The 24,397-nt window shown below is 49.6% G+C and overlaps 1 protein-coding gene across 1 annotated transcript in view; it reads left to right on the top strand.

Annotated features, from left to right (window-relative positions):
• Positions 1–24,397, top strand: part of LOC311374870 (ankyrin-1-like) — a gene marked incomplete at both ends in the record, with an annotated part of 31,939 nt that overhangs the window by 1,593 nt on the left and 5,949 nt on the right. Inside the window, 31 exons of the mRNA XM_084490621.1 lie at positions 450–548; positions 1,306–1,404; positions 1,873–1,971; positions 2,649–2,846; positions 3,453–3,551; positions 4,517–4,615; positions 4,968–5,066; positions 5,485–5,682; positions 6,384–6,482; positions 6,778–6,876; positions 7,013–7,210; positions 7,664–7,762; positions 9,575–9,673; positions 10,121–10,219; positions 10,575–10,667; positions 10,774–10,846; positions 12,307–12,400; positions 12,620–12,698; positions 12,918–13,033; positions 13,860–14,084; positions 14,231–14,385; positions 14,511–14,722; positions 16,716–16,920; positions 17,220–17,316; positions 17,422–17,650; positions 19,313–19,441; positions 19,772–19,891; positions 20,003–20,087; positions 20,493–20,567; positions 21,637–21,768; positions 22,065–22,223. Of these exons, the coding sequence (XP_084346747.1) occupies positions 450–548; positions 1,306–1,404; positions 1,873–1,971; positions 2,649–2,846; positions 3,453–3,551; positions 4,517–4,615; positions 4,968–5,066; positions 5,485–5,682; positions 6,384–6,482; positions 6,778–6,876; positions 7,013–7,210; positions 7,664–7,762; positions 9,575–9,673; positions 10,121–10,219; positions 10,575–10,667; positions 10,774–10,846; positions 12,307–12,400; positions 12,620–12,698; positions 12,918–13,033; positions 13,860–14,084; positions 14,231–14,385; positions 14,511–14,722; positions 16,716–16,920; positions 17,220–17,316; positions 17,422–17,650; positions 19,313–19,441; positions 19,772–19,891; positions 20,003–20,087; positions 20,493–20,567; positions 21,637–21,768; positions 22,065–22,223 (3,961 nt within the window). The remainder of the gene's footprint in view (positions 1–449; positions 549–1,305; positions 1,405–1,872; positions 1,972–2,648; positions 2,847–3,452; positions 3,552–4,516; positions 4,616–4,967; positions 5,067–5,484; positions 5,683–6,383; positions 6,483–6,777; positions 6,877–7,012; positions 7,211–7,663; positions 7,763–9,574; positions 9,674–10,120; positions 10,220–10,574; positions 10,668–10,773; positions 10,847–12,306; positions 12,401–12,619; positions 12,699–12,917; positions 13,034–13,859; positions 14,085–14,230; positions 14,386–14,510; positions 14,723–16,715; positions 16,921–17,219; positions 17,317–17,421; positions 17,651–19,312; positions 19,442–19,771; positions 19,892–20,002; positions 20,088–20,492; positions 20,568–21,636; positions 21,769–22,064; positions 22,224–24,397) is intronic.

Here is a 24,397-nt window from a genome sequence, read left to right on the forward strand (position 1 = left end):
CTAAGGACCTGTCTGTCTGTACCCCTACGACCTGTCTGTCTGTCTGTACCCCGCCACCCCAGGACCTGTCTGTCCCTACCGCAATAGTTACTAGAGGGCCTGTCTGTCTGTACAACAAAAGTTACGAGAGGACCTGTCTGTCTGTACTGCAGTAGTTACTAGAGGTCCTGTCTGTCTGTACAACAATACTTACAATTCTAGGTGACCTGTCTGTTTGCTTGTACCAAAATCATTACAATGACAGATGACCATGTCTCTCAGCCTCTTTACGTCCCTACAGCTATATTCACCCGTTTAAAAACAACAACAACAACAACAGCCACATCAGTAATGTCCAGCTCCTTGGTTTCTGTGTAGCTTCAGGCTGAGCACACTGTGGGCCGTTCAACTGTCCATCAGTCTCCTCAAAGTGTGGTCTGGCTGATGGTTTATTTGTGTTTCCCCTGCAGACTGGCTTCACCCCACTCCACATCGCAGCGCACTACGAGAACCTCAACGTGGCCCAGCTGCTGCTCAACAGGGGGGCCAACGTCAACTTCACCCCCAAGGTACCACCAGACCTCTCGGTCCGGGACCAGGTCTCAGTCTGGATTGGAAACATGATTGTTGTATATCGATACCTTTGTGTGTGGGGACCCTGGTTTATATGGCTAGAGGCTAGGTGCTTGCTACATTTCCGGTTAACTTCTAAATGCTAACGTGCTTGAAAGCGATCTTTTCACGTCATGCTATCTACACAATCAATATGTCATATGAAAACAAAGACTCCAAGGAGACCAACGGTACAATACAATACAATTTTTTTTGTTGCCAGTAGATTACTGTAATATTACAGCGGCATGCCATATGTTGAGATTACAGCAAGCTAGCTGTATTTATATGATACAGTAATACTACAGTAAATAAACAGGACCTTACTGGCAAAACTGCTGCGAGTACTTTACTGTAATTTTACTGTGAAAAGTTTTACTACTGTAGATATAGATCTAGAACGGTTTAATACCACGAGGTCAGAGACCCAGCTGTGGTGCAGACCCCAGCTGCTGGCAGGAGGAAGACCTGAGGAGCTCAAGAGGGGGAACACAGGGCTGCGTTCCATTGGTAGTCCCCCTTCCCCTCATCCTTCCCCTCATCCCTCCCCTCAGCCCTCACTGTAACGTAACGCACACAGAGCCACCGGATAGCAGAGGGGAAGGAGGAGACACAAGAGGAGAAGGGAAGAGGAGAAAGAGGGGGAGGGCCCAGGTGTGACCCTGTGTGTGTGTGTGTGTGTGTGTGTGTGTGTGTGTGTGTGTGTGTCTCCAGAACGGTATCACTCCCCTCCACATTGCAGCCAGAAGGGGGAACGTGATCATGGTGAGGCTCCTCCTGGACCGAGGAGGACAGATTGACGCCAAGACCAAGGTGTGTGGACCAGTCCTCTATAATGATAGAGAGGTTTTAATGGAAAACCAAACATTGAAATAACTTATTTTACATGAAAAGTATAAACGTTTTTTTACTTTTTAAAGTTTTCAAAAAGTAGGATAAGTTATAAATATGAACTCAAATTGCCCTCTATTGGTTAAACGCATGCTATGAATGAGTAACATGTTATTGACGTTTTTTGTTACTGTTAATGTCAAGACATTGTCAAGACACAAGACACATGACATTCTGCCCCCCCCCCCCCCCCCCATATCTGATTGAAGCGAGTGGGAGGGGCTTATACAAGAGAACGAAAGCCTGCAAATCAATATGACCGCCCTTAAATCAAATACAGCGGTGCACCAGATGTGAGAACATGTTTTTTAATTGGACAGAGGTGAGGGTCAGGCTTAGTGAGTGCTGTGTTAACGAGCCCACGTCCCTGTCCCCCCATGTCCTCTGCAGGATGAGCTCACCCCCCTGCACTGTGCAGCCAGGAACGGACATGTGAGGATCATCGAGATCCTGCTGGACCATGGGGCCCCCATCCAGGCCAAGACCAAGGTGAGCCCCCTAGACCCCCCCCCCACACCCTCCACATCCATCCTGATGGGGACTTCTGATTGGATGGCATTGTGTATTTGTGTTTGTTTCTCTAAACTCTAACTAAAACGAGTTGAGCTGTTATACTATGAGGTCCTTGACGTCATTGCAACTGTTCGTCTGTGTGTGTCTGTCTGTCTGCGTGACTGTCTGTGTGTATAGGTCTGTGTGTCTGTTTGTGTGTCTGATTCTGTCTGTGTGCGTGTGTCGGTGTGCGTGTCTGTATGTGTGTGTGTCTGACTGTGTGTCTATCTGTGTGTGTGTGTGTGTGTGTGTGTGTGTGTGTGTGTGTGTCTGTCTGTCTGCGTGTGTGTCTGTCTGTGTGCGTGTCAGTCTGTGTGCATGTGTGTCTGTGTGTGTGTCTGTCTGTGTGTGTGTCTGTGTGTCTGTCTGTCTGTGTGCGTGTCTGTCTGTGTGCGTGTCTGTCTATGTGTGTGTCTGTGTGTGTGTGTGTGTGTGTCCCTGTTTCTGTCTGTGTACGTGTCTGTCTGTCTGTCTGTCTGTCTGTGTGCTTGTCTGTCTGTTTGCGTGTGCCTGTCTGTGTGTGTCTGTGTGTGTCTGTCTGCCTGTGTTGGTTCCATCTCATCTGTGGTCCTCTATACTTCCCCACCCACCCTGTCCTGACGTCTCTCCCCCAGAACGGCCTCTCCCCGATCCACATGTCAGCGCAGGGCGACCACATGGACTGCATCAAGCAGCTGCTGCAGTACAACGCCGAGATCGATGACATCACCCTGGACCACCTGACGCCCCTGCACGTGGCGGCCCACTGCGGCCATCACCGCATGGCCAAGGTGCTGTTGGACAAGGGCGCCAAGCCCAACTCCCGCGCCCTGGTGAGTCCTCATGTCGGATGACGTCACACCCTTAGCTTCTCCGAGCTAACTAGTTGCTGTTACTAGTTCCCTCCGTCGCTTACTCTGCAAAAACGTTTTATCTTCTTCCGATCCCATCATCATTGCCACTGTTGTATATTGGGTATACTAACATATAACAACGAGACAGACACAGACGTCACTCGTTACCTATTTATTGACAACCTGAAAACTTGGCTCTGCCGCATAGCGACCATACGTCAACTGGCTACCTCAGGATAGCTAGCAGTAGGTTACTGTACACAGCAATGGCACTACTGCCCCTAGTGGTCAGATGTAAGTATCCCACACTGCAACAATTCTTATCTCAAATTCATCACTAATTGATTTAAAAATACAACATTCTGGCCAAGTATCAAAATAATGAAATACCCCAAAAATTTTACCCAAGTCATTCTAAAATCTGGGAATCTCGTGATGCATTTTTACTAAATTACTAACTGAATTTAAAGAGTGATAATTGTAGGTCAGAGATTTCACATAAAAGTATATTACACAAATTTGGCTCAATTTGCACCAAATTGTATGACACTCATGGCGTGTGAACCCTTGGCTCTCTCTCCCCAGAACGGTTTCACTCCGCTGCACATCGCCTGTAAAAAGAACCACATGCGGGTGATGGACCTGCTGCTCAAGCACTCTGCGTCGCTGGAGGCCGTGACCGAGGTGAGACCACACGTCAGGAGGACCGTGGCTCCTCCATCCATTGAAGGCCTTCTGAATCCTACACCAGTACTTTGTAACCTCCAGTCAGGATGCTAACTATGGCCTTCTACCTGATGGTGGCTCCTCATGGCGGTCCCTTCCTCCCAACCCAGGCCCTGCCCTTGGGACTGCCATGAGGATGGGGGTGGGAGGAAGCCTCTTCCTCCCAGGGGCCTGGGGCCTGGGATGAGCTTCAGAACGCCTACACTCAAGGATCTTGTGTCTCTGAGCATTAGATCCGTCCGGTCAAAGCACACTATGGATGAAGAGGCGGGCATTTTTAGTTATTTAGCTGCAGGGTTCTCTCCTGTTTATTTGAATCAATGCCAGGTCCTTGTGAAACATCTTGTTTTTTCCTGTACTGCCTGTTTTGCTTTATTTTGTGTGATGCTACAAATCAGGTCTCTTGCCTCAATGAGACTCACCTTTATAACTAATAAGACAAGTGAGACAGTGAATATAACAGAGGTGAGACAGTGAATATGAGGTGAGACAGTGAATATGAGGTGAGACAGTGAATATAACAGAGGTGAGACAGTGAATATGAGGTGAGACAGTGAATATAACAGAGGTGATACAGTGAATATGAGGTGAGACAGTGAATGTAACAGAGGTGATACAGTGAATATGAGGTGAGATGGGGAATGTAACAGAGGTGATACAGTGAATATGAGGTGAGACAGTGAATGTAACAGAGGTGATACAGTGAATATGAGGTGAGACAGTGAATATAACAGAGGTGATACAGTGAATATGAGGTGAGACAGTGAATGTAACAGAGGTGATACAGTGAATATGAGGTGAGATGGGGAATGTAACAGAGGTGATACAGTGAATATGAGGTGAGACAGTGAATGTAACAGAGGTGATACAGTGAATACGAGATGGGGAATGTAACGGTCTCCTTACGTGTGCTCTCTCTACAGTCTGGCCTCACCCCGCTCCACGTGACCTCGTTTATGGGTCATCTGAACATCGTGAAGATCCTCCTGCAGAAGGGAGCTTCACCCAGCGCTTCCAACGTGGTGAGTCTGCAGAACCAAACCTTCTGACCCACTTTGGCTCTGAGATGGATGTCTCCCCAAGCCTTAACGTCAGTCATTGGATTTTGCCGTCCCATGCAAAATGCAGATAACGACCTACTCAATGTTGACCTTGACCCACGGCTCTCAATCTCAACACTACGGTTGGCCACCATTTGGGCTAAAAGCCTGGCTTGCTGAATCTGTTGAGTTGATGAACAGAAATTGATAATTTCATGCTTTGACTCTATTTTATAATACCAATAATATGCTGTGAATTAAGCTGAGCTGATTGGAGTGGCTAGTTACTATGGCAACAGGCCTGACGATGATGCCGCTGTGTGTGTTTGAGCAGAAAGTGGAGACCCCTCTCCACATGGCGTCGCGGGCTGGACACCATGAGGTGGCTGAGTTCCTCCTGGAGAACGCAGCGCCGGTGGATCCTAAGGCCAAGGTATGACACGATGTATCACCACGTGTACCCTCACATCAACCGGTTACTTCTGGTCACTGCTACAAACTCTGTACATAAGGCTATAAGGCTATAGGATAACTGAATAGTCCTTCCTGTTGATTATGATCTGGTGACTATTTATGCCTTCTGTATTAGCAGAGGTTTGCATGGTTTTCTTTCTGAAAGCTACATTGCTGCCTCAGTACATTTCAACTTTCCAACACCATCTCTAATGAAAGACTCTTAATCACAAGTGTGGAATTGACAGCCGTCTTCAGATATGTTGTCACACTCGGAGTCAGTTGGAGTGATTCTCCCCGGTCCTTAGCGTCTCAACATCTCACCACACACTCAGTGTGACTGTGGATGGACAGGGTGAGCAGCAGTCCAGGCTAACCCTAACCCCTCGTCTCCCCAGGACGACCAGACGCCGCTGCACTGCGCGTCTCGGATGGGCCACAAGGAGGTGGTGAAGCTGCTCCTGGAGCACAAAGCCAACCCCAACGCCACCACCACGGCGGGCCACACCCCCCTGCACATCGCCGCCCGCGAGGGCCACGCCCAGACCATCCGCATGCTGCTGGACATGGACGCCCAGCAGACCAAGATGACCAAGGTACGCTGCCACGCCCTCACACCCTGCTGCACCTCGTCACTCACTGACACTGCTCTACCGTGGCCCGTGTGTGAATGTGTGAATGGGTGAATGTGTGTTTGAATGTGTGAATGTGTGTGTGAATGGGTGAATGTGTGTGTGTGTGTGTGTGTGTGTGTGTGTGTGTGTGTGTGTGTGTGTGTGTGTGTGTGTGTGTGTGTGTGTGAATGTGTGTGTGAACGCGAGGCACGGTTTGTAAAGTGCTTTGACTGTGCACTAGCAAAGCGCTGTGTAAATGTGGTCCATTTACCATCACAGTAATATTACAGTAAACATTCACCCCGGTTCCCCAGGGCTGATCTGCCTGCTCTATCTCTACTCTAGTGTCAGACCACTCTCTGTTGGCTCATTGATCTCATCCATGGTGTTTTCAGAAGCTAAGGAGGTCCTGTATTCATCAGGCCGTCAGACACACGTCCTTAACGGCCTGCAACCAGGCGGTTGTTGTGTGGTTGGCCATGGCTCCTGAATATAAATATTAAAAAATATATATATATATAGATAAAATACTTTTCAAAATTCACTGTATCTCTCTCTCCTGGTGGTCTACAGAAAGGCTTCACTGTACTGCTTATGAACTGTATCTCTCTCTCCTGGTGGTCTACAGAAAGGCTTCACTGTACTGCTTATGAACTGTATCTCTCTCTCCTGGTGGTCTACAGAAAGGCTTTACTCCGCTGCACGTGGCCTCAAAGTACGGCAAGGTGGACGTGGCCGAGTTGCTGCTGGAGCGAGGGGCCAATCCCAACGCTGCTGGCAAGGTACTGGACGCCCTCCAGGAGAGACTCCTGGCCCGAGATGACAATGTGATTGGCACTGGGAGGGGCCCTTCTTGAGGGAGAGCCTCAAGAATGGCGTTCCCCAGACATTGCCCTTGGATGGTAGGAGGGCTCTCCCTCCCAGGGCCTGGGGACCGCCAGAAAGATCCTTTATCTAGGACCCCAAAACCACTACCTAGATGTAACTTTCTCTAACCGTATCTCTGTCAATGTAAGAATCCGTGGATCTCTGGATCTGTGAACTAAACAGGATGTGTGTCTGTGTGTGCTTCTATAGAACGGTCTGACTCCACTACACGTGGCCGTTCATCACAACAACCTGGATGTGGTGAACCTGCTGGTCAGCAAAGGAGGCTCCCCACACAGCGCTGCTCGGGTAGGACGCGCACACACACACACACACACATACACACACACACACACACACACACACACACACACGCACACACACACACACACACACATGTTTTACCAGGTACCAGAGTGCTCACTGCCCTGTGTCTGTGCTCCAGAACGGCTACACCCCGCTCCACATCGCCTCCAAGCAGAACCAGGTGGAGGTGGCCAGCACCCTGCTGCAGTACGGGGCGTCGGCCAACGCAGAGTCCCTGCAGGGGGTCACGCCGCTGCACCTGGCCTCCCAGGAGGGACGCCCCGACATGGTGGCCCTCCTCATCTCCAAACAGGCCAACGTCAACCTGGGGAACAAGGTGAGCCCACCGGGACCAACCGTCTCATCTTACCCTAAAACCCCTTAAAGATGACCGTTTGAAAGGGCTCCACAGGTGCACTCTCGCTGCTACTCAAACCACAGCACAGCACCAACAGTCTCTGCACATCTCAAACCACAGCACAGCACAAACAGTCTCTGCACTTGGTCTAAATGGGAAATGACGTCACCTGGCACCAGTTTGAGCCAATCAGAAAGAGCACTTGCACTGAAAGTAGTTTCCCCTGTGATAGTGCCAACTGGCTCAGACTAGACGATAATGATGGATAGGACCTGCGAGGGGAGGGGTAATCGCTGGACTCCAATAAGACCGAGCCAGAGAGCATTGGCAATAGCCATCCATCATCAGAGAGGGGGCTGGCGCCCAGGCGTGGCCTCGGGCCTCCGGTCGCTCCTTAGCTGATGTGGCTCCGCCTCTTCCTCTCTCCTCCAGAGTGGACTGACCCCGCTCCACCTCGTGGCCCAGGAGGGACACGTGGGCATCGGGGACATCCTGGTGAACCAGGGGGCGTCCGTCTACGCCGCTACACGGGTAGGCCCAGACCCACCGTCACCACCGAGTGGTCCAGTACACAAACACAACCGAGTGGTCCACTACACACACACAACCGAGGGGTCCACTACACAAACACAACCGAGTGGTCCACTACACACACACAACCGAGGGGTCCACTACACAAACACAACCGAGTGGTCCACTACACACACACAACCCAGCGGTCCGTTCCACAGGGGGCAGCCTATGTAGGAATGTAGTGAGATCAAGACTCACTAGGGCAGATCATTAAAGACCTGCCCTATCTAACTTGATCACACATTTTATGAAAAAATGAAACTGTATGAATTTGTTAAACCAAAAAGTGGTAATAAAAGTGTTCAACTGAAAATGTGATTTGGGGATTTCCTTCCCCTTAAATTACATATTTCCGTTGTCCATTACTTTAAATGGAGATATAAAGCAAGATATCCTTAATGTTAAGTCTTTGAACCAAAATAACTATTCCCACTACTAACAATTAGGAACAAATATGGGCCTAATCCATATTAGTGCATGTCTTCACGTAAAAGACTTCCTCTCCCTTTGTGCTTGTGGTCAGATAGATTAAGTAGTGACCTTTCCTCCCAGAACAGAAATAGCTTCCTGACCTCCTAGCCCAGCTTCAGGTTACCATCAATACACGACTTCCTCACCCAGGAATGAGCTTGTGGCTGATGGAACAACACCACAGTTTAGCTCCACTTGTAAGGAGAGAGTATGGAGAGTATCAAGTCATACCGTTATGTATATACTGGACAACATGGGCTCAGAAATACCCATAAGAGTAGAGTTTCAGAATTAGAATGAGTGGAGCTGCTGTTAAACTGTTACTGAACAAGAAACTGGCTTCACAAGTTAATTTGGACTTCGACTCCAATGGTTTTGTGTCTAATATTACATTTAGATAAATAAAAGACACATATTGCTTTCATGTAGTGCATAGATATTTGTCTTGTCAACCAGTCTGTGGCATCATTACCCTGAGCTGCAGCTGCCTGCTGTGGGCTCTAGCCTGGACCCTTTAGCACAGGTGCAAGGTGGGGCAAACACCGGTGCATCATGGGACAAACACAGCTTGTAACACTAATTATGGGTCTGCTCTATTTATACACCAGGGCACAGGTAGTAGACTTAACCAGTGAAGATAAGTCTACTTACCGCGCCCGGTACATTAGAGCAGTGGACCCATCATTAGATATAAGTGACATCTGTGTTTGTCCTGCGACGACGCTCTGGGAAAAGACTCTGTGACATAGATACTGGCCGCCATGTTGGAGAGGCATAGAAACAAACACAAGTAAACAGTGGATAACATTTACATTCTCAACCCATGTCAATGATTCTTCTTTACATTCCTATTAAATGATATTATGTATTTTATGTGAATGATTATGAATGAAAACAATGTGTACTCCACATAGATTAAAAATGACTCATTGAAATCATGGGTAGAGAGATGTAACCTTTTCTAGTGCTTTAATCCAGAAAGAGCTTTGCTATTATTTGTTGACTGGCCTGTCCTGGCCTCTCCAACATAGCGACCACGTTGACTGGCCATCGGGCGTGTATGAGTCTATAAGTCTCTTAGACATGGTCTTTTTGACATAAAGGCCAATGTGGCGTCTATGTATATAAGTCTAGGGTCTATTAGGCACAATGAGTCTTTGGCTTTTAACTTCTTGATAGACTGAGTTGTTATCAACAACAGGGCTGAGGGATCTTTCTGGTTCACTTCTAAGCTGGGGATCCCCTCATGCTCAGTGTTGGTTGGAGGGTTTATGTTTTGTTGTCTCTCTTTTCTCTCAGATGGGCTACACCCCTCTCCACGTAGCGTGTCACTATGGCAACATCAAGATGGTGAAGTTCCTGCTGCAGGGACAAGCCAACGTCAACAGCAAAACTAGGGTGAGTGCGCCCCCTCTGGCCAGGTTCAGACCTAGACCTCAACTGCTCTGGACACAGCATTCACAAAGCACACCATGGCCAGTCGCCATGTTAACAAATTCACATCTTTACACTAACAAATAAGTAAATACAGTGTGACTTAGTGTCATCATTTTATAACAATTTAAAATGTGTTACTGGAAAAATATGATGAATGCTGTTAATATATAACAAATGTAAGAACTGGACCTGTTAATGAATCGCATTGTGAATCTGTCATATAAAAAGATCCACATTGTATATTTTTAATAATCTATAATAACAGAAAAACATTTGCATAGTGTGTGTGTATGAACATTGTTCCCACTGGGCCTTCACAAGCAAAGGTGAAGTTTCTCTTGCTCCTCTGCTAGTAACACCGCGGTAACACAGCCTGGTTGTCCTCTACCGCCCTCTAATGTCCTCCAGGTGGACTACACCCCGCTGCACCAGGCCGCCCAGCAGGGACACACGGACATAGTGACCCTGCTGCTGAAGCACGCGGCGCAGCCCAACGACCTGACCTCGGTGAGAACGCGTCACCACATGATCGGTCTTGAGGTGTCGCGTCATTAGGTGGCGCCTCGTTAAGTGATGCCTCGTTAGGTGACGTGTCATTAGGGAACATCTCATTAGGTGACGCACAGCAGACATTGAATCTAGTGATCAGGAAGGAGTTAGTCATTCCAGACCTTCTGCTGGACCTCCTCTGAGGAGTGTCTGAAGTCCAACTCCTCACCCTACTTCTAGACTATCCTGTGGTTGTATGTATGATCCCAACCCTACTTCTAGACTATCCTATGGTTGTGTGTGTGATCCTCACCCTACTGCGAGACTATCCTGTGGTTGTGTGTGACGTCCTTCCTCTGCTCTCTCTGTGCAGAACGGCATGTCCGCCCTGGCCATCGCTAAGAGGCTGGGCTACATCTCCGTCATCGACGTCCTGAAGCTGGTCACAGAGGAGACGGCCACTATGGTGAGACCGGGAGCTCTTCAACCCTCTTCTGCATAAGAAGGTTTTCATTTTTAGCTTCTCAGTCCTTACGGAGCTAATCTACCTCCTACTGGTGTTTGTCCCCCAGACGACCACAGAGAAGCATCGCATGAGTTTCCCGGAGACGGTGGATGAGATCTTGGACGTTTCTGAGGATGAAGGTATTACCCCCTCATCTGAATCACAACTACACTCACATTGACCTGTGTGGTTAGGAATATCCCACATTGATATTGCTCCTGCTGAATGACACTTGAGGTTTTATGGTCTTACATTTCAGTGTTTTTCTCATGTTTGTGAGGATGGGTTTGTGTTAAATGGGCCGTGTTTTTTATTTTAGAGCTCCCTAAAAGATTGCCTTTTTGCCTTTTGCCCTCTTTAGGAGTTGCACAGCTAACACTAGGTATGAATGTCTCTTCCTCTCTCCATCGTGCAGCGTCTGTAGGTCGTGATAAAGTCTGTGGCTCCATTTCAAGCTCACTTAGCCTTTCCTCCCTCTCCCGGTCCCTCTGTCTCTCCCTCCTCCCTCTCCCTGTCATTCTCTTCCTTTTCTCTTTCTCTCGTTACCACTTTCCTTTTACTTCTCTGTCCGTCTCTCTGCTATTCTTCTCTCTCTCCTGCTCATGCTTTCTCTCTGTCATTTCCCATTTTTAATCTCCCTCTCTCTCTCCCTCTGTCTCTGTGTCTCTCTGTCGGTGCTCAGTGTTATGGTGGCTCTCATGCTCATTGGCATGCGCCCATGGCATCACGTCTGTGACCTCTGTCTGTCCCTCCAGTAACACTTCTTATTCATTAACAATACGGGAGGTTTCTTTTCCTGAGTGGCTGCCAATGAGACCTCGACCTGCACATCCCTCCTCTACACTCTGAGCTATACCCCTCTAACCATACCGTTCAAACTATTAGGAAGTAAAGTGTTCAAGCTATTCAGCCGTATAGATCACAGCGCCATGGTGTGATGACTGTCTTCATCTTTCATGAATCCTTGACTGACTCATCGTATACTTACAAGAAGTGTTGCACTTAAAATCGATGTCATGACATTGACTGGTGTGTGAACTGATATGCTGCTAAACCTTACTGCTACACACAGACACACACACACACACACACTGTGGCCCCTCATGGTCTCAGCCCCTCATGATTTTGGGTCCCACCACTCATGATCTGGGGGCCCTCATGATCTCATAATGGGGCCCCTCATGGCTTGGTGGTAAGTGAGGGCCACTCCTAATGCTGATGTATACCACACGGTTTGTATGTTGACTTGAACACAGCGTACATAGAAAACATCCTGTGGTCACCTGGTGACTCTAACATGCATCTTGGTTCAGCAAGTGCCGACTCACAAAACTAACATCTGAATGAGAAACGTCCAACACACACACACACACACACACACACACACACACACACAACACACACACACACACACACACACACACACACACACACACACACACACACACATGCCCCAATCCTGTGATGTCATGTCCCGTCTCTGCACATCCTCTCACCTCGGTAAACAATTTGTTTTGTTCTGTGTTGTCTCTCCTCCTCCTCACTCTCCCCCACCCACCCTGGTCACCTGACCTGCTGGCGGTCTCTTGTGTGTGTGAAGGGGAGGAGCTGGCCACGGACGGCGCCAGGTACATGAAGATGGATGACTTGAAAGACCATGATGACGATTTCCTGTCCCCAAAGAAATCCATGGAGTACGAGAGAGGGCTAGGCACAGCGTAAGGGTGGCAGGGCTGGGGTCTCAGTGGGGGGGGCTACGGGGGACCAGCTGACAGCGCTAGGGGCAGACGGTGGGGGGGGGGGGGGGGGGGTGGGGAGGCGGGCAGAGCTAGCACGGGCAGACAGGATGTGTGGCAGAGCTCGTTTGACGCCAGACTCGTTACAACTTGACTGTTTCTCGTTCCTCCTGACAGGAACCTGTCCCCGTCACTACCCAGGATCCCCCGTGTGTCCCCGGAGACGGTGCTGCTGAAGGAGCAGGAGGTGGAGCAGGTCAGACCCTCACTACGTCCTCCTGTCTCTGCCTCGCATTTCTCTGTCCTTTAATAAGACGCTCCAGGATCGGCATATATCAGATCTTCATAAAGCATTTTGTTCGTGCGTCTGTTCAATGCTAAACCAGCAGGTCATGCTGAGCGTCACGCTCCTCCTCCTCCTGATGATTTGAACGGAGACATGAACTCCGTCTGTTCTGTTCTTCTTCTGCCGCAGCTACACACTCCCCTTCCTCTCCCCAAAGAGTACGACGACGACTCGCTGATACCCAGCAGCCCGGCGACGGAGACGTCGGACAACGTCAGCCCGGTGGCCAGCCCCATACACACCGGGTCAGCCAGCCTTCCACCGCAGAAACAGCACACCCAGCGGGTCACTTCCTGTCAGCCTTTCACCGCAGCACAGCCACCCCCCCCCCCCCAGCGGGTCACTTCCTGTCAGCCGTTCACCGCAGCACAGCCCCCCAAGCGGGTCACTTGTCAGCAACACCCCTGGGACCAGATCCCTGTCATGTCACTGGGTTTTAAACTGCATTTGACATCTGCCTTTCCATTCACTAGAAGTTTATCATTGTAGGATGAAGGCCTACTCGGCAGCCATTTTACTGCCTGCCGTTCTAGAGCTCTGTGGCTGTCTGGAAGGTTCTCCGTGCCAAGCTTCAGGCTAGCAGGGGGCATTCCATCCTCATCCGGACGGGGGTCTGGGGTCTCCTGGGAGACCACTCATTGTGATAGAGGCTTACATCATTAAACTGGCCCTATGATACTTCTTCAATTGACCCACTTCTTTCTATAAAATTGGACTTTCTCATCGACCAAATAGCTTCAGAGGAGAGGAAATGGTGGGGTGGTTGAGCCTGGGGGGGCTGGGCTCCCTCTGTAGACACTGATCACCCTGAACATGGGGAGCACACAGGGAGGGGGGAGTACATCCTGCAGGTCCTGCAGGTTTAGATATGTTGGTGCTACTTAGCACCGACTAGTGCTTTGAAAAGACTTCTTTACTGAACATTATGATGATGATGATGATGATGATGATGATGATGATGATGAATATCATTGGAAGAGGATGGGGGTGATGATGAGGATGAAGTTGTGGAGAACCACACCAAGGGTGATTTATGAGGATGATGATGACCGTGACCCCTGTGGCCCCCAGGTTCCTGGTGAGCTTCATGGTGGACGCTCGCGGCGGCTCCATGCGGGGCAGCAGACACAACGGCCTGCGGGTCATCATCCCGCCCCGGACCTGCGCCGCGCCCACGCGCATCACCTGCCGGCTGGTGAAGCCCCAGAAGCTGACCACGCCCCCCCCCCTGGTGGAGGGCGAGGGGCTGGCCAGCCGCATCATCTCCCTGGGCCCCGCCGGCATGCAGTTCCTGGGGTGAGGGGGGCCTGCAGACCACGGCTGAACCGGCCCAAACTGGCTGTAGCCGGCGGGGAGTTTGTCATTTAATGTGTAATTTAAAGTAGTAGTTAATATGTTTGTGTGTGTGTGTGTGTGTGTGTGTGTGTGTGTGTGTGTGGCAGGCCGGTGATAGTGGAGATCCCTCACTTCGCCGCTCTGGGCCGGGGGGACAGGGAGCTGGTGGTCCTGAGGAGCGAGAACGGCTCCGTGTGGAAGGAGCACCGCAATCGCTACGGCGACGAGGTGCTGGAGACCATCCTCAACGGGATGGACGAGGGTAAGGGAGCCCAACACTGTGGGCTTCAAACGATGACAAAAGCGACACAAGAGTAGAATAGCACCGAAACTGAACGTACGAACGCAAGGTCACCTGACCCCCGCCCGCCCTCCGCCCCTCCCCAGACCTGGAGAGTCAAGAGGAGCTCGGCAAGAAGCGTATCCGCCGCATCATCTCCACTGACTTCCCGCTCTACCTGGCCGTGGTGTCGCGCGTGCAGCAGGAGAGCGACCTGATTGGCCCTGAGGGGGGGGCCCTGACCAGCAAGCTGCTGCCCATGGTGCAGGCGTCCTTCCCCGAGACGGCCGTCACCAAGCGGGTCCGCCTGGGGCTGCAGGTGAGGTGGGAGGACGAGGAGAGACGGGGGGCCTGAGGGCCTTAGTGACCGGCAGGTCTTCTCCGCCTCAGCATGGAACCACAACGTTACAACCTGACCTGTTCTTCAGATTTTTTTGTTATTTCATTCTTTCATGTCTGTTTATTTCTTTGACGATTCCCTGGACCTTGGTTTGTTTCCCTGTGCTCTTGGCCCGCTCCCATCAGCACCTTTGTTAACTCATTGACCTGTTTCATTTCACTCCAGTTAGAGCTGCTATTGCTCTTTTGTTCACTGTTTCACGACTTTTATATTTTTGTTATTAGAATAGCTTCAATGTATTGATCAGCATTTCCAGCATGGACCAGTGGGTTAATTTACTTTATTCATCATTGAGACAGAAAGAAAGTTTTATATTATATGTTTCAGTTTCTACCTTCCAGTCTGCAGGTTTTGGTTAGTGCATGTGATGCATCCCTTACAGCCATGCATGTCTGTTATCATGTACATATTTTAGATGTGTCTACTGATAATATTATTATATATACTAATATATATATATAGTATATTTTGCTAAATTAATGCCTATTTACACGTAAATGAGTCTTTCTAAAGATATAGAAGTGAAGGCAAATTAATTGCAAGGTAGATCATCGTTTTGTACTCCTTTTTGTAATTTCTCATTTCTTTATTCATTTGTGTTAACTGGATTATTAATGTTTTATACAGGCCTCATCAAAACCTGCATTCTACTGTGATATCCAAATCGTATGAATGATTCTAGAAAATCGTTTATGTTCAACTTTTTGTTACATTTTTACAATAAACAAAGAAAAAAAAAGACACCTCCCTTCCTTCCCCTCATTTCATATCTATAGTATCTTCATGATTCCTCCAACATCTGCTGGTATTATCCAACCTCTGGATAAGCATCCTCATATCCTCTTTCATCCATCTCTCTGAGCCCCCTCTCTCCCCCTCCCCATCTCTCTGAACCCCCTCTCTCCCCCTCCCCCTTTCTCCGAGCCCCCCCTCTCCCCCTCCCCCTTTCTCCGAGCCCCCCCTCTCTCCCTCCCCCTCTCTCTGAATCCCCTCCTGTCCCTTCTCCACTATTTTCTCTGACCACTTGGTTGATACTTCCACCCTGTGACCTCCTCCACCCTGTGACCTCCTCCTCCACCCTGTGACCTCCTCCTCCTCCACCCTGTGACCTCCTCCTCCACCCTGTGACCTCCTCCTCCTCCACCCTGTGACCTCCTCCACCCTGTGACCTCCTCCTCCACCCTGTGACCTCCTCCTCCTCCACCCTGTGACCTCCTCCTCCACCTCCACCCTGTGACCTCCTCCACCCTGTGACCTCCTCCTCCTCCACCCTGTGACCTCCTCCTCCACCCTGTGACCTCCTCCTCTACCCTTTGACCTCCTCCTCCTCCTCCACCCTCTGACCTCCTCCTCCTCCACCCTCTGACCGCCTCCTCCACCCTGTCACCTCCTCCACCCTGTGACCTCCTCCTCCTCCACCCTGTCACCTCCTCCACCCTGTCACCTCCTCCTCCTCCACCCTGTGACCTCCTCCTCCTCCACCCTGTGACCTCCTCCTCCTCCACCCTCTGACGTCCTCCTCCTCCACCCTGTCACCTCCTCCACCCTGTGACCTCCTCCTCCACCCTGTGACCTCCTCCTCCTCCACCCTGTGACCTCCTCCTCCACCCTGTGACCTCCTCCACCCTGTGACCTCCTCCTCCTCCACCCTGTGACCTCCTCCACCCAGTGACCTCCTCCACCACCCAGTGACCTCCTCCTCCTCCACCCTGTGACCTCCTCCACCACCCAGTGACCTCCTCCTCCTCCACCCTGTGACCACCTCCTCCACCCTGTGACCTCCTCCTCCTCCACCCTGTCACCTCCTCTACTCTGTGACCTCCTCCTCCACCCTGTGACCACCTCCTCCTCCACCCTCTGACCTTCTCCTCCTCCTCCTCCACCCTCTGACCTCCTCCTCCTCCGCCCCCAGGCCCAGCCGGTTCCAGACGAGCTGGTGGCCAAGCTGCTGGGGAACCAGGCCAACTTCAGCCCCGTGGTGACGGTGGAGCCGCGCCGACGCAAGTTCCACCGGCCCATTGGCCTGCGCATCCCGCTGCCCCCCTCCTGGAGGGACAGCCCGCGGGACGCTGGGGAGGGAGACACCACCAGCCTGCGCCTCCTCTGCTCCGTCATAGGTATTGTACCGGGGAGGGACGGAGGGCCCCCGCGATGGCACTCTGTAGCCGATGCTTTTATCAACAGCGACTTACAGTAACTACATCCTCCCGTACATGTCATGAGGAAGCAGTCGTGTTCAGGCATCTACCCTAGGATCAGTAGGCTACAGGAGGGGGGCATCTGACCCAGAGCTGGTGGTCTGGAAGGTGGCCCACAGCGCCACACTACCCTAGCCCTAGTCTCTCTGCTGCTCTGGCTTGGCAGCAGTCAGAGGTTCCACCACGGCAACGCGTTGATCCAATGTCCTCCCTTGCAGGAGGCACTGCCCCGGCCCAGTGGGAGGACATCACCGGCACCACCAAGCTGCTCTACACCAACGAGTGCGCCAACTTCACCACCAACGTGTCCGCGCGGTGAGCAGCGCCTCTAGAAAAGCCCTGAGGAGCGCGCTCCGCCTCAAAGCTGGTTATGAGGGCGTGGCGAGCTCCGGAGACTCACGCTATGTGTCGCTGCTCCAGGTTCTGGCTGGCGGACTGCCCCCGGACGGCGGAGGCGGTGGCCTTCGCCAACCTGCTGTACCGAGAGCTGTCGGCCGTGCCCTACATGGCCAAGTTTGTGGTGTTCGCCAAGATGAACGAGGTCCGTGAAGGCCGCCTGCGCTGCTACTGCATGACGGACGACAAGATGGACAAGACCCTGGAGCAGCACGAGAACTTCAACGAGGTGGCCCGCAGCCGGGACATAGAGGTCAGGAGAACTGAGGATTAGAAGAGCTGCTCATTCAGGTTGCCTGTAGTCCCTCTCACAGATGTCACTGCTAACACGTCCTGTGTGCCAGGGCACAGGTATGGGACCTATTCTCACCAGGCTAGTCTACTACCCGTACCCTGGTACATTAATCGCTAAACAGCACGGCAGCAGTCATGAGTGTTCAGTGACACCTGTGTTTGTCCTTAGGTGACACCTCACATAGCAATAAAGCAACATTTAAGACTACGGGCCCTAGTTAGACGGTCTAAAACGCAGACGTCAAGGCGCAAAGTCAAAGTACTTTGTGGGCGGTTCGACGCCGCTGTTGCTATTATGACGGCGGGATAAATGAGCTTTGCGCCCGGCGCAAATCTAAAAAGGGTTGGGCTGAAACCTGTAGGTGTGTTTTGGGCGTAACGTGCAATAAACCAATGAGAGTTCCACCTGCCATCCCCTTTAAGACTCAGCGCATTTGACTTGACGAGTTGATTTTTGACAGCGCGTTTGCAGTCTCCGCTGAGACAGATGCATGACCACATGAATTTCAAACTTCAAATGGCTCAGTTTATGGCCAAATAGTAGGCATAATTCACACATGGAATAGCGTTTTCTTCTCCAACTTCAGAAACACTGATTCGTCATGTAAATTGCGGCAAAGACAACTTAAATCATATGATATGCGGACGCGGTCCTTGATGGCCGCAACTGTGGGTCTATTTAATGATATGCGGCAATACATTAACAAACGTTGTTTGTTACTAGTATTGTAGGCCTATGTTCATAATATGCATGTGTCCCCCCATTAATATACATCGCCATGGACTGCATTATGCATTTCGTGTTTAATTTGCGTGTTTAAACAGATGGGTGCGCACACACACGTGCACCAAGCATCACCCGCATTCATTCATTCTTTTAAACACTCACTCGCGGTAAAACTATGTTTTCTCACGATCAAATACTCATCAATCCTAAAAGTAATGGGCTTGTACACGATGTCTGTGTCAAGAACATATGTGTTTGCTGTACGGTGTTTGCAGATGCATTGATTTAAAAGTACAACTTACCGCTGTATCAGCTGTTCTTTCCCAAATCATTTAACCAACCATTTACCCTAAAATTAGATTTTGTTTTGGAAGCCTATAATATAGTTTTGAAAAAAATGTTTCCACAATCATTAAATAATAGTTAATAGTTTGCATGTTTGTGCTGTGTATAGCCTACGTGTGTGTAAGCGTAGGCTATGTGGTAGTTCCGACCTGCTATGGCACGTCAAAATAGCAACAACAACTGCGCCATCCGCTATAGACCAGGTATTTTTCGGTCAGTGGTGCAATTGCATTGGCGCATTTTTTAGATCACTAAAATAGCACCATGTATCATTTGCGCCGGAACACGCCCCTGCTTTTCGCCGACACGCCTCTCCAGGCGCAAGTGTAGTGGCGCATGGTTTCTGCGGGGGAAAATCAGCTTTGCGCCGGGTGCAAACTACGACACATGCGTCGGTGTAGAAAGTCAATTGCGCCGGGCGCAAGATAGGGCCCTACGACTTATTTGGCTACTTTTTTTTAGTTTTAGGAAAATGGCCCATATCGCTCGCCATTTTGTTCGTGTCCATTTCCTGTTTGCGTTGGCTGATCCCAGTGTTGCCCCCTGCAGGTGATGGAAGGTATGCCTCTCCACCTGGAGTGTTCAGGGAACCTGGTGCCCATCAGGAAGGCCACCCAGCAGCCTCGCTGCTTCAGCTTCCAGGCCTTCAAGGATAACAGGCTTCCTGTCTCCGTCAAGGTGTTTTTATAAGACAGTATACTGTGTGTGTGTGTGTGTGTGGGGGGGGGGGGGGGGGGGGGATTTCGTACTCTCATTTTCTAAAGTCACCATGACCTTAAAATGAATGTTCTATTCACATTGTTAGGAAGTTGAGGAAGTTGTTGATTGTGCCAACAACTTATGAAAGGTATTCAACTTATCTGTCAATTAAGTGTCATTAAGTGATGCATTCCCTCCCCATCAAATGAAGCCAGCTGCAGGAATCCCAATCACTTTCCTCCTGTGTTGTGTTTTGCTGTTATCATAAAAACGGAATATATCTCTGAAGCCACTTCATATCACCTTCAGGTGAGAGACAGCAGCAAGGATCCCACTGGATATTTGTCGTTCCTTCGCAAGTCCACCAAGTATGAAGACAGCCAACAAGTCCTCTGCAACCTCAACATCACCATGCCCCCGTGCATCAGGGTAAAGAGTCCATCAATATATCAACATGTGTATCTGATGATGATGATCTAATGAGGAACGATCAGCTCTGAAGATTTACTCTGAATGACGTCATGTCCTTTTGTTTGGCAGGCGGTTGGGAGTGAAGACCGGAGACGAACTCTGACCCCACTAGCTCTGAGGGAGAGATACAGCGCTCTGAATGAGCCGGCCATGGGTACGAGGTTCACACTCTTATGGTTCACACTCTTATGCTCACTAAGGTTCACACTCTTATGCTCATAGGGTTCACACTCTTATGCTCACTAGGGTTCACACTCTTATGTTCACTAGGGTTCACACTCTTATGTTCACTAGGGTTCACACTCTTATGCTCACTAGGGTTCACACTCTTATGTTCACTAGGGTTCACACTCTTATGTTATTTTGTTTCAAACCCTGCAGATGTACGGGAAATTACAAGATTAAGAAAAAGGTTTATTATCATTAGCATTGAGCATTGATCATTAGGTACAGCCAAAGGTACAAGGTGAAACCAAAGAACAGTGACAGAACTTTTCAACTGAGTCTGAAAATCTTCATCTCATTTGTTAAGGTATCAATTCTGCTGTGGTTTCTGCAGCGGCCATGACTGCCATGGAAAGGACAGAGTTAAAGATGGCTCTGATCGCAGAACAGCTGGGACTGAGCTGGGCTGGTGAGTGGAGGAACCGGCACTTACCGGCTGCTGGAAATCTTACATGCACACTTTTTTTTATTTCCTCACTAAAAGGGCTTTGGAGACTGGGATTTAGTTTGGTAGACCTGTATGTAGGCAGGCCTGTAGGTAGGTAGGCCTGTATATATATAGGTATGTGTGTATGTAGGTAGGCGTCTATGCAGGTAGGAGTGTATGTAGGTAGGCCTGTACGTAGGTAGGCCTGTACGTAAGTAGGCCTGTACGTAGGTAGGTCTGTATGTAGGTAGGCCTGTATGTAGGTAGGCCTGTATGTAGGTAGGCCTGTATGTAGGTAGGCGTGTATGTAGGCCTGTATGTAGGTAGGTGTGTATGTAGGTAGGCCTGTATGTAGGCAGGCGTGTATGTAGGTAGGCCTGTATGTAGGTAGGTGTGTATATGTAGGTAGGCCTGTATGTAGGTAGTAGGGGGGAACACTTATCTTCCTTTGTAGATAAGTGAGTAGAATGGTCGTGAGGGTAAACTGTGACAGCTTTTTAAACCATTAAAGATGCATCTTTAATGGTTTAAAAAGGCTGCCCACCGCAAAACATACGTCTTGCGATGGGCAGCCTTTTTAAACCATTAAAGATGATTAAACAAAAGTCCAGTCAGCAGCTGTCATGCTACACTGACGGGGCTGGGGAGACGATTCTCTGGAGCTCACTAGTGCATGTTGGCTGTTCTGCTGACTGGAATGGAGCCGCTTTGTTCTGAATGCTGAAGCGCATTGTTCACATGTATTTAGGTGAATGCTGCAAGCAGCGCTCAACTATTCTTGCTCTCTCTTAGGCTTTCTTCTTTCTTTCTTTTTTATTCTCTACAGATTTTGGGACCCCACTCCTTCCAATTTTTTTCACCTAGATACTCCACTTTCCACTTTAAAATGTTCACATTAGCTTTGAATCATGTGCTACCATTCAATTATTTTAAATATTTGTTCCCTCGTTGTGTCCCACAGAGCTAGGGTCTGTGTTATACATCCTCTCCTCCTTGTGTCCCACAGAGCTAGGGTCTGTGTTATACATCCTCTCCTCCTTGTGTCCTACAGAGCTAGCCCGTGAGCTCCAGCTCAGTGTGGACGACATCAACAAGATCCGGGTGGAGAACCCCAACTCGCTGCTGGAGCAGAGCTCCGCACTGCTCAACCTGTGGGCTACCAGGGAGGGCAAGAGGGCCAAGAGTGAGTACATGAGAAGTGAGTCATAACTCACCTTCACATCAGTCATAATCTCACGCAGGTTCTCCTTTACCTGGTCTCCTCCTGTAGGATCACCACACTGTTTTCAGATCCATCAACCCCATCTTCTCTTCCAAGGTCTATACACCGGTTTCAGGTCATCTCAGATCCAGATGTTCCACCATGCTATTGCTATTGTGGTGGTTGTTCGACGTTAATCGATCCTGTTGCTCTAACCGTTCTGTGTCTCCTTCCCCTCTCTCTGTGTACCTCGTGCCCCCCTCATGTGTCCCCCCCAGTGGAGAGTCTGTACGTGGCCCTGAAGAGCATCGACCGCATGGACATCGTCACCATGCTGGAGGGGCCGCCACCCCAGCCCCAGGGCCGGCAGGGCTCTCGGGAGCTGAACCGCTGCCGGCCCAGTGAGAGAGAGCACCTCTCCCCGGGTCTGACCAATGGTAAGACCACGGCTCAGAACCCCAAAGTGCAGACAGATCCTTACGCTCGGGGGCCGACCCAAACCGCAAACCCAGGTTTGCCTTGTTGTTTCTTCTCTGCAGTTTCCTTCCTTGTCTTTTCTATTTAACACTGAGCTGAACGTTAGATGCTAAACTTTAGACGCGGAACGTTAGACGCTAATTAGATTCTAATCGTCATTAGAGCTGAGCGTTAGAAGCTGAACATTAGACGCTAATCGTTAGACGTTGAACGTTAAAGCTGAGCTATAGACACTAATCATTGTTAGATTCTAATCATCGTTAGAGCTGAACGTTAGACGCTAAACGTTAAAGCTGAGAGTTACACGCTGAACGTTAGACGCTGAACGTTAGACGCTGAACGTTAGACGCTAAACGTTAAAGCTGAGAGTTACACGCTGAACGTTAGACGCTGAACGTTAGACGCTGAACGTTAGACGCTAAACGTTAAAGCTGAGAGTTACACGCTGAACGTTAGACGCTGAACGTTAGACGCTGAACGTTAGACGCTAAACGTTAAAGCTGAGCGTTAGACGCTAATCGTTAGACGCTAAACATTAGACGCAAAATGTTAGAGCTGGTGTATGCTAATTGGTATACGCTTACCATTATTATACGCTAATCATTAGACGCTAAACATTAGATGCTAAACGTTAGACGCCCAGTGTTAGACACCAGGTGTTAGACGCTAGACGTTAGACGCCGAACATTAGACGCTGATCGTGAGATGTTGTCGTGCAGCAACACTGAGTGGGACTCAGGATACTCCTACCTCCTCCTCCAGAGCGCCTCAGGGAAGTTCCTAGTCATGACCTCAGCTTGAGGGTCCAGACAGAGCTGTGCCAGATAACTCAAGTCTAGAGACCCCTGAAATAATGTTCGTTCCTGAGACTCGTATGCGGTGGCTTTGATGAGACCATTTGTAATTGGATCAAACTGGCACAAAGAATGGATTTCTGCACTGTTTCAAAATCCAGTGAAGAATAACCCTGATTGGGAGACACCTGGCACAAGAATCAGACCTACCTCAAGATGGAAGGTCTGATTGCCAACTCATAGATCCCTTAGCATTCTCAATGAGAGTGAACGTGTAGCTAACATATTTATTTGTTTTTAAGAATAAAAGTGGTCAAGCAGTCAAGCATTCAATATTCACTTCAAGATTGTGTTTTCATAAAGTTAAAGGTTAGAGGATCTTGAAGCAGAGCACATTTAGGACTGGAGTATTGATGCAGCCATCAGCACAGTGATGGAGAAATCCCAGAGCCAAATATATTCACTCATGTAAACCATTATAGGCCTACTAGTAAACAATCATTCAACTGCGCACAAATGTTTTTTGTTAGCATTGTGTTTTTCAGTCCAGTCTTTATCACAGTTTGCTTTAAAGATAAATTACACATTTTATTCAAATAATTAAAAACAGGCTATACACCCCCTTATGACTTTTAAATCCAAGGCATTTCAACATGGGATATCTTCAATGTGTATCAACTCATTGCCATACATGGTACCAGTCTGCCGTAGAGCATAAGGTTGGCCCATGGTAACTGCTCTCCTCTACAGAGTGCTCCTCCTCCTCCTCCTCCTTCTCCTCCTCCTCCTCATGGTACATGGTACATCTTGATTGACTCCAGTTTCACCCTCTGGCCTGCCGAGGGCGCTCTCCCCCCTGTGGTCCTCATGAGGAGCCGCCCAGCTCTCTGTCCCCTGTCTCCAGCCCGGCCACTGGTCCTCCCTGTGCAAACTGGAGCAATTCCCGGGGATGTAACGATGCGTAAACACATGACCATGAAAGAGACGTTCAGATCACGGCTGCGGTGCATCTGATACCTGTCCGTCCGTCTGTCTGTCTGTCTGTCTGTCTGTCTGTCTGAATGTCTGTCTGTCCCTCTTTCTGTCCATCTGTTTTATTAGCAGTACCTCAAAGGCCCTCCCTTGGCGCTCTGTGTGAGTTCTTTTTTAGAGGGCTGTTGTGTCTCTGGCTGATCACACATGAAGGACCGGTTGAAGATGTTTGTGTCCCAGAGTTAAACTGGGAGAACAATGACAGGGAACGTCAAGGCTGCTTCAAACTGAAAACAGTCTGTCAAGCATTTCTCTCTTTTTGTTTTGAACAGCCCCAAGAGCTGTTCATAAGTCCAATCATAAGCCCC

This window comes from Micromesistius poutassou (genome assembly GCF_964030765.1).
Source record: "Micromesistius poutassou genome assembly, contig: SCAFFOLD_3233, whole genome shotgun sequence".
In the NCBI taxonomy this organism is placed as follows: domain Eukaryota; kingdom Metazoa; phylum Chordata; class Actinopteri; order Gadiformes; family Gadidae; genus Micromesistius; species Micromesistius poutassou.